Below are 8728 nucleotides of genomic sequence, written 5' to 3'. Positions count from 1 at the left end.
GCTTTATCTTCCCTTTGCTCCTAAAAACGCCGGCCCCCGACCCGCTGCTACACAGCAGCTGGAATTAAATGTATTGTTGCAGAACACAAAGTCAAATCCAGTTATTTAAACTTTTTAAATTACAAAATTTATTTTATTTCATTTTATTCATGTCAAGTTTATGTTTTTGAAAAAACACGCCAATTCTTTTTTCAATGTTACCAAAATATCAGGAATTTAAAATGTCACGGACCATTGTTCTCACTGTAACTAGATGCACCACCTACAAACAACTATAGTTTAAAAAAAATACAGAATAAATACAGTATAAAACTGCAATAAAAAAATATACATTTCTGCAAATACAATAAACTCATAAAGTTTATAGAGACATCTCATCGTCACTGTTAACATTTAAAAAATATATATAATCTGACATAGTTTACTGTACATTTTAGCAGATTAAATTAAGGCAACAGTTACCAAAATAACCTCAGTTCTCTGAAATGGTAAAAAAACAGATTTTTTTTGTGTATGTTTTAACATTAAACCACTTTGTGTTCATCTGTTGGCCGCTGACAGCGTTAAAGCTACAGCGGATGTAAACTCACGGTAGAGTACAGAGGAGGCGAAGCGTCTTCGCCGTGGCTGCCGTTCGAGCTCGCTTCGACCCGAGGAACAGAGTAGACGACGTTATCGCCACAGGGGGCGCTTCGGAGCAAAGCGGCTGCACCGTCGGGAAAGTCCACCTCAGAGTAGGTGAGTTTACGCGACTCGTCTTCAGCCTGCAAGAAACAGAAAGAAACAGAAACGTTTATTTGGAGTTCACGCGCCTGTTTTGCGTGTGTGCTGCTTCATGGCAACCATTTTCAGGGTTTTATTTTCAAACCTGTTGGTAAATGATAAGATGAGTATCTGCATTTCCTCCTTCAAACTTTAGATAAGATCATAAACTGCCTAGTATCCTGTTTTGAGCTTGATGAACAAAACAGAAGTCCCCTCATACTATGTTAATTTAACCCTTCGAAACCTGGTTCAACATCAGTTTTCTTGTGCTGCCTCCAAACACCTTTCACAAGCATTTAAACCTTTGAAATCTAAGCAAATTTGTTTGATTTTGATAATGTGGGAAAAAGGCAGTCAGCAACTTGGCATGGAATGTGATATAAATTGCTAAAAATTAATAAAAGGTGACAAGAAAATAATCTGAAGATTATCTTTAAAAAAGAGAGAAACATTAGAGAATAATATCTATATTAAAAAACATGTTAAATTCCATTATACATGTAAAATTAGGTTATAGAAATACTTATTTATTATTTAATTTTTACCTAATTTCCTGGTATTTTTCGATCATTTCTTGTTACATCGCTCATTGCTTTCTTTCCAAATCAGAAACACAAACTGAAATAATGTCCACAATCTTCTCCCTACTCTGTCTCTGCAAAAATATGTCCTCTGTTGTACAATAAAAAAGTATTTTCATTTGTCTCAGACCACATGTCAAGGCCTGGATAAAAAAAAAAAGGCATTAAAATCAACAACACAGGACAAAGAAAAATCCTTTGTGAAATATGTGAAAAATTTAACTGTCACCACAACTCAAGTTATTTAGTGCATGTGGCCTCAAACCGGACTTACTGTGGCCTGAGGAGCCGCTGCTGTTAAAAAGCTGTGTTTGTCCGAGCTTCCGACTGCATTTGGTTTGACGTATTTGGCGTAAGAGTAAACTGTAAACACTTCTACAGGAGGAGGTCTGCTCCCTCTGTTCTCCTCTTGGATCTCCTCATACACTCGGATGGTCTGCAGGAGGAAGGGTTTTTTTTAATGATTATCATCAGGTGCTTTCACTAACATTAATCATGCTGAGGTGTCCCAAAGTGACTCAGACTCACCTCTGTGGCATCAGCATACTCGGTTTCCACAGGATGTCCTACAACATGTGCAAAGAAATGACGTCAACTGCGTTTATGCTGTTGAAACTTGCAACAGGAAGGGGTCATGGCAGAGAGGAGGAAACTGTGGGTTCATACTACTAAGAAAGATGAGCATCGAGCAGCTTGTAATGTATGAGCGAAACATGGCTCGACCGTGTACAGTGGTGAGTAAACTGAAGATATATTTTATATTAAATTAAGAGAAAAGTTGAAAAAAAGATGCATCAATGTGCCTGTGGCGGCAGAAAAAGTCTAAAGAAGTCACTTTCCACTTTAAGTCGCTGAATATTTGGCTGTTGGTTAATTTAGTCACTTTGGTGCTGTGAGGAGAAGCTACGCTCTGTTTGTCCGTCTCTCTCTAACCGCGCTGTCGAGCGATCGGGTGATCCACGATAACGGAGCGCCGCTCGGTTGTTAAATAATCAGCTGTATTCTACAGTCAAACTGGCTCACTGCATTACATGATTGTCCAACACTTGTGCTGTCGCAGTGTTTTGGCTTGAGATTTGCTTTGGTGTCATGACAGCATGAGACGGACGAGCATGCGAGTTAGCTTCCCTAAAATATATGTTACGTTAGACGCAGTCAAACAGCGGAGTGGAGCTGCTTTCTCTGGAGCTGTACCTGCTGATCATAAATACATCCTCCCTCTGCAGCTCCGCTCGGACCCGGAAATTAACGTCCCCATGGGACCGGCGGAGGCTGTGCTGCCTTCAGCCGCTATCAGAGCCAAGATCCGCTGATAGTTTTTCTGTGGCGGTACCCGGTCCAAAACTGTAACACATAATATTCACTTCAGTTTCAATCAGTGTCTGATTTTCTTCTTCTCCGTAACGGCAGCGCCACACGTTCAGACACTGTGATACGTATCAGATAACGTCCAAATGAACGTAGGCTCGTGTGTTAAAGAAACGGCTGTTCCTCAAACTAACATGAGGTGATCCTCTCACTCTTCTCCGTCCAAAACTGACAGAACGACCGCCGATGGCTCGTCTATCTTGTTTTTTTTCCACCATGCTGCCATGTTTCACTGCTTAAAGAAAATGAGGAATAACGTGACAGTAACACAGGAACGTCAGCTTCTGTCAGCGTGTCCACCGTTTCAGCGCCTATTTAATTTGAAAGAACAACGGCCAACAGGGAAACAGCTGCGTCACATCTGTCACACTGACCAGAAAACCCCATGAGAAGCGCTGCGACCGCGGTCCAGCCAAAAATGATCAGGCCAAGTACAAAGTGAAACACCAACAATTACGTCTTTCTATGCAACATGGCTGCGGCTCAGAGGAAGAGCGGGTCGTCCTCTCATCAGAAGGTCAGCAGTTTGAGAACATGTCCAAGTATCCGTGAGTAAGACACTGAACCCCAAAACGCTCCCAATGCTGCATCATCAGAGTGCGTGCTTACTGAGTAGCAGGTGGCACCATGTACAGTAGTGTCAGCCGCCTGTGTGTGTGTGCGTGTGTGTGTGTGTGTGAAAGCGCTTTGATTGGTCAAAAGACTAAAAGACTAAAAAAGCGCTTTAAAAGTGCACATTGCATTTACCAATTCCAGGATGAATTGTTTCCTGCAGCCTCACCTTTCAGAGAACTGGCCCTCTTCCTGCAGAATATCAGCACCGCTACAGATAAAACGATGAACAGGACGACCAGAGTCAGACTCACAATCAGCAGCGGACCTGCGGCTGTTTCAGCAGAACACGTTTGTTTGTTACACCTCCTGTTACAGTATACAATATCTAAAACTTCACAATCAAACTACGAGAAACATTCAAACCAACGACAAAAATATGTTACGATACACACAAGAATACATGTTTTTGCATAAACACAGTACGCATGTAAACATACATGTAAACACATGAAACATACCTGTTCCTGCAGCTGGTGATACCTGGCTCTGATGAGGATTATTGGTGCCTTCAGGGGAGGCTGATGAAGCTGTGGAGCTTCCTGATCTGGAGGTTAAACTCTGCGTTGTTGTCGGTGTGGAGGCTGATGGGACTGACGCTGAAACAGGTCCGAGAGTCCAGTTTGGTTTTGAAGAGGTCGGAGCTGTGAAACATTAAAAAACAATAAATCAATCAGACACCGATGGAAGAGACACAAAGAGATCTGTGGCATCATTCAGTGATGTGAGGTAAAAAGTAACACCTGCAAACTCACTCCATGCCACACAAAGTTCATGAAGACAGGTTATTGACCTGAGGAAGATCCAGGATGGAAATGTTGTCTTCACCGACCTTGCGTGGCGTGGAGTGAGCGTGCAGACGTTACTTTGTTTGATAGCCTTGCACCTGTTTGATGTGTAGAGAACTATTCTCTCATACAGGTAAATGCAGAAAGGGATCAGTGTGTTTGGTGCAGCAAAGTTAAAATCAGCTTTAGCTTAAGACAGCCAGACTTTATCAGATAGTTTACAGATTAACTGTTTGTTTTTTTAAAGAACAGTTATGATAAAAATATGCAGCTCTAAATACTATTTTTAGACGACACTTGACTAGACTGTTAACACTAATTCCATCACTCCCAACAGAAACTCACCATCTTTAACTCTGATCTCAAACAGGAAATCTGAAGACCAAGAGTCATCCAAACGACATCTGTACCGTCCTGAGTCCGACTTCATCAGCTTTGTGATGGTCACATACAAATGGTCATATTGGAAAAAACGTCTTTTTTCGTATTTAATGCTGTATCTGCCACTCTGATCCGTGTCCTCTTCTGTTTCAATGAGAACGTTTCCGTCTTCACACTCGTCTCTACAGAAGAGCTTCTTCTTTCCAGAGAAACCGAAGGAGCATTCAACTGTGATGTTTCCTCCTTCAGTTTCTGTGAGGATTTTTGCACTGATGACACCAGTGTCCCGCAGTGCTGCTGAAAAGATAAACAATACATAGTTAATATCTGTACTTCCTCTATGATGTTGCAGTCTGATTTGCTTCATATTTTCACAGATCCACAGCCATACTGGGAGCTGCCGACTCAACCCCAATTCATGACGGAGGGTAACAATTTAATACAGCAGAAATTTATTTTGGATTCTTTCATCAAAGATATCGAGCAACATAATCTCACATTCAGATGCTCCACCAAGAAAAAAAAACAACTCTGCAAATGGGAATTGTACCAATTAATTACCTCAGTCAGCAATAATTAAAACACACACAACCACTCTGTTTTAGAGGGATATTTCACCGAAACACAAGACAACACTTTCAAGTTTCTGTTTCCATTGACTTTGAATGCAGTCAGGCTGCTTCTGAAATTGACCTTGTATTGTCTTAAAGGGATAGTTCACCCAAAAATGAACATTCAGTCATCATTTGCTCACCCTCGTGCTGACAGAAAGTCAGGTGAAGTGAACACTTGTGGAGTTTCACAGGGAAAAAGGTGTCGCACTCATCCGCCTGATCGCATTCAAAGTCAGTGGAAACAGCAGCTTGAATGTGCAGCTTATGTCATTTGATTTTGATTGATCCCAACTTATTCAATTGATGCCAATTGATCTTTTTACTCATGTGCATCCGTACTCAGATAACAGCTCCACCTGGAGTAGTTGGAGGGAGAGTTTGAACAGATGCACTTTGTTTTTCTTTTTTCCTCTTTTTATTTTTGTTTGCAACTCACTGAAACGTAACCTCCTAAATAATGTAGAATTGTGATATTTTCATTTTTTAACTGCTTTTTGTAGGTAAAAAAGGGTTTCCTAATTGTCTTAAATATTCTGTTTACCAAGAAACTGAAGTCTACAAACAATAATCAAACAAATCAGTAGTTTATGAAATATATTTTTAAGAGTGCATCAGTGAGGCAGCTACCAAAGGTTTATTGCTGCAATGCTGCTTTTCTTCTGGAGCTGAGATGTTTTTTTTCTTCAGCAGAGTAAACTGAGAAATTTAAGGAAGTCAAAAACTGCAGCTTTCAGGACGCTGTTAGACTTTTTCTATGGGTTTCTGTACTTCTCTTCTTTTTGCTGAATTTAGGTCTATTAGCCAAACAATGGGTTCCTCTTTGTGATAAATGTATTTAAACAGAAGTACTGTGATGGGTTTCAAGTTTGTTGAGTCACAGAAAATCACAAATGGCATCTAATGCATCGACTGAAGTAAAACAGCCACAAATATGCAGAAAATTAAAAGAGTATCTGCAGGTTTACTGCAGCCTTCATGCTGTTCACAAGAGGAAATCCACAAGCTGCCCGCAGTGTACGAAGCATTTAAGATGAACTCAATTTCTTACCAGCTGCAACGTTAAAAGATGCATCAAACATTAAATACGTGACTCTGAAATGGACCAATCTGCAGAATGAGTACTTTAAGTATATTCTTGTAACACCTTTGTACTTCTATACTTTAACAATTTGGTATTTCTGCTTTTACTTAAGTCCAAGTTCTAAGTTTTTTTTTCACCGTTAAGACATTTTTAAAAACTCTGACCACCATGTTTAACCACAGAAACCAACAACGAACTCTTCAACTGAGGCAAGAGGTGATGAAACAGAGTCCACTCATGAGAAACGCTTTCCTGTCTGCTGTTTATCGGACCACAAATAGAAAAAAGAGAATAAAGACTCAAGAAAAAAAAAGAAAAATGAGAATGTATGAGAATAGAGAAAATATAGATGACAGAAACAGAAAGTGAGTGTACTCACAGAGGAGGAAGAAGCAGATCAGAGCGTGACGGGCGTTCATGCTTGAAGCTGTGATGGTTTAACGCTGCCTCTTTTCCGCCTTTACTGCCAAACCGAGAACTTCTCACTTCTCTAAATGATGGAGCTCCTCCTCCAAAAACATCACACCCAGACCTCCACTCCCCTCCTCACGTTATCAAGCGTATATTTCAGCTTATGTTTCAGGTATGATTTTAAACTGGAACTGTATGCGTGTAAAGCAGGATAAATGTCATGATCTTTGAGTGTATTTTCAGAGTAGAGAGTAAGAGAATAAAGAAAAAATGACTAAATAAATTTAATTAATAATAACAGTGAATGAATAAAAAATGAATAAATTACGTTATTTTATTTATTTTTTTGTTTTAAATTTCACAAAAACATCTAAAACACAAACTCCCAACAGTTACTTTCATCTAAAAAAAAAATCAGATTGTGCTAATCGGTACGGTATAATTCCTGAAACCAAGTTTCATTTGCTGAAGCTTGCTCATTCAAAACCTAACGAAAGGTAAGTGTAGATAATATCAAGAAGATATTTAATTAATACAAAAACAATTATCAATAAAATAGCACTCAATGAGAAGGACTGAAACGTCATTAAATTTGTGATATTATAAAGGCACATTTTGAAACAGTATTTAATGTTCAGTCAAACACTGTTTGACTGTTTTGTCTTAAATCCTGTTTTTGATTTTTATCTGCTGACATTTTAGGACTGTTATACTTTTTTCATCTTATTTAGATTCATTATATTTCTTGTAATTTGTCCTGATGTCTAAATTGTCATTTTATTGTTTGATATGTATCTTATTGCACTTTATTTTACCTTATTTAGATGATACACCAAAGTTCCTTAAATACTTTAATTCTCTGTTTTTGTGTAAAGAAATATATACTGCAGCAGCCAGAACCAGCATTTTTAGTCAGAACCAAATACTCCATTGCTGCAGAAAAATAAATAAATATAACTAGAGCTGCAGTGATTAGTCAGTCAGCAGAAAATGAGTCAAAAACTATTTTAGTTACCCAAACTTTTTTTTTTTTAAAAAAAAAAAAAAAAAAAAAAAAAAGTTAGCTGGTTGGAAATTCTCAAATGTGATGATTTGATGGTTCTCTTTGTCATAAATGACAGTAAATGTAATATTTTCGGGGGGTGGACTGTTGGTTGGACAAAACTAAACATCTGAAGACGTCACATTTGGGCTGTGGGAAATTATAAAAGAAATTTTCACTTTTCTTTTTACATTTTATTGACAAACAATTAAGCAAATAATTATGAAAATAATCGGCAGATAAAATAGATAATTTAAAAACATCTTAGCTGCAGCCTTACACTGAACTAATTTCTTCTTGTGCTTACAGCAATCAAAATAAAATGAGTTTAAAGCCAAAAACACCAAAGACATAAATAATAAATTCCTATGAAGTTATTTTTTGTTTGACTTTATAACTTAACAGGATGCGCGTGAGTCCTGATGTTTGTGGCTGTCGCTGCTGCAGCGCCTCCGTGCGGCGCGTCTGTTTTAATGCAGCTGTTTGAACTGCAACTGTCAACTTTCCCAAGACAACACAAGGGTTAAACGTTTCAATAATTCAAAAAAAAGAGCCATAAACGCGCAGTAACACAGTCAGCAGTCTTACCTTAAAATCAGGTGTGGCGTGTCATTTGTTTCTGGTGGAAAAACAGCAAAAAAAACGTCAAAATCCAGAACTGAGAGTATTTTCGCTCTCGGAATAAAAATCATTTTTCCACCCGCAAACTCACAGCTTGATGGCATCGTTCAAAACATGTATCCTAAAACTGCTCCTCGTCATTGTGTCACTGTGGGACCAAACTACGTTGAACTATATCTGACAGGCAGGTGACGGTAACAGGTAACAGCTACCGGCCGCTCACGCGCTGCTGCTTCTTCTTCTTCTTCTTCTTCTGTCTTCGTTGCACGCGGCAGCCTCCACCTCCACCTGCTGCTTCTTCACCTGAATTTCAGCCAGCAACAGTGTCTATTAACAATTGTATTTTTTTATATTTTACTAATAATAAAACACTTTTTATTCAAGTAAAATTAAACGTAAAAGAATACGACAGTAAATAAATACTTTACTTTAGTCACAAATAAGCTGTACGTTTAAAATAATAA

General features: G+C 38.7%; 1 protein-coding gene across 1 annotated transcript; it reads right to left on the bottom strand.

The window, feature by feature from the left end:
- Positions 1-150: 150 nt before the first annotated feature.
- Positions 151-6741, bottom strand: LOC121965690. Its single transcript, XM_042515817.1, has 7 exons — positions 6570-6741; positions 4460-4792; positions 3788-3970; positions 3496-3600; positions 1875-1912; positions 1621-1782; positions 151-764 (listed from the first exon to the last, which is right to left on the bottom strand). The coding sequence occupies exons 1-7, from the start codon at positions 6607-6609 to the stop codon at positions 570-572; spliced, it is 1056 nt and encodes a 351-aa protein (XP_042371751.1). The 5' UTR covers positions 6610-6741; the 3' UTR covers positions 151-569.
- Positions 6742-8728: the final 1987 nt, after the last annotated feature.

Source organism: Plectropomus leopardus, unplaced genomic scaffold, assembly GCF_008729295.1.
Source record: "Plectropomus leopardus isolate mb unplaced genomic scaffold, YSFRI_Pleo_2.0 unplaced_scaffold21220, whole genome shotgun sequence".
Lineage (NCBI taxonomy): Eukaryota > Metazoa > Chordata > Actinopteri > Perciformes > Serranidae > Plectropomus > Plectropomus leopardus.
This window is presented reverse-complemented; position numbering and strand designations above follow the sequence as displayed.

Bases quoted from the DNA above. Each gene is read 5' to 3' on its own strand.
- LOC121965690 (XM_042515817.1), bottom strand. From the start codon at position 6,609: ATGAACGCCCGTCACGCTCTGATCTGCTTCTTCCTCCTCT. The intron at 1,783-1,874 runs GTGAGTCTGAGT...TTCCTCCTGCAG, and splicing joins AGTATGCTGATGCCACAGAG to ACCATCCGAGTGTATGAGGA. The intron at 765-1,620 runs GTAAGTCCGGTT...TGTTTCTTGCAG, and splicing joins CAGCGGCTCCTCAGGCCACA to GCTGAAGACGAGTCGCGTAA.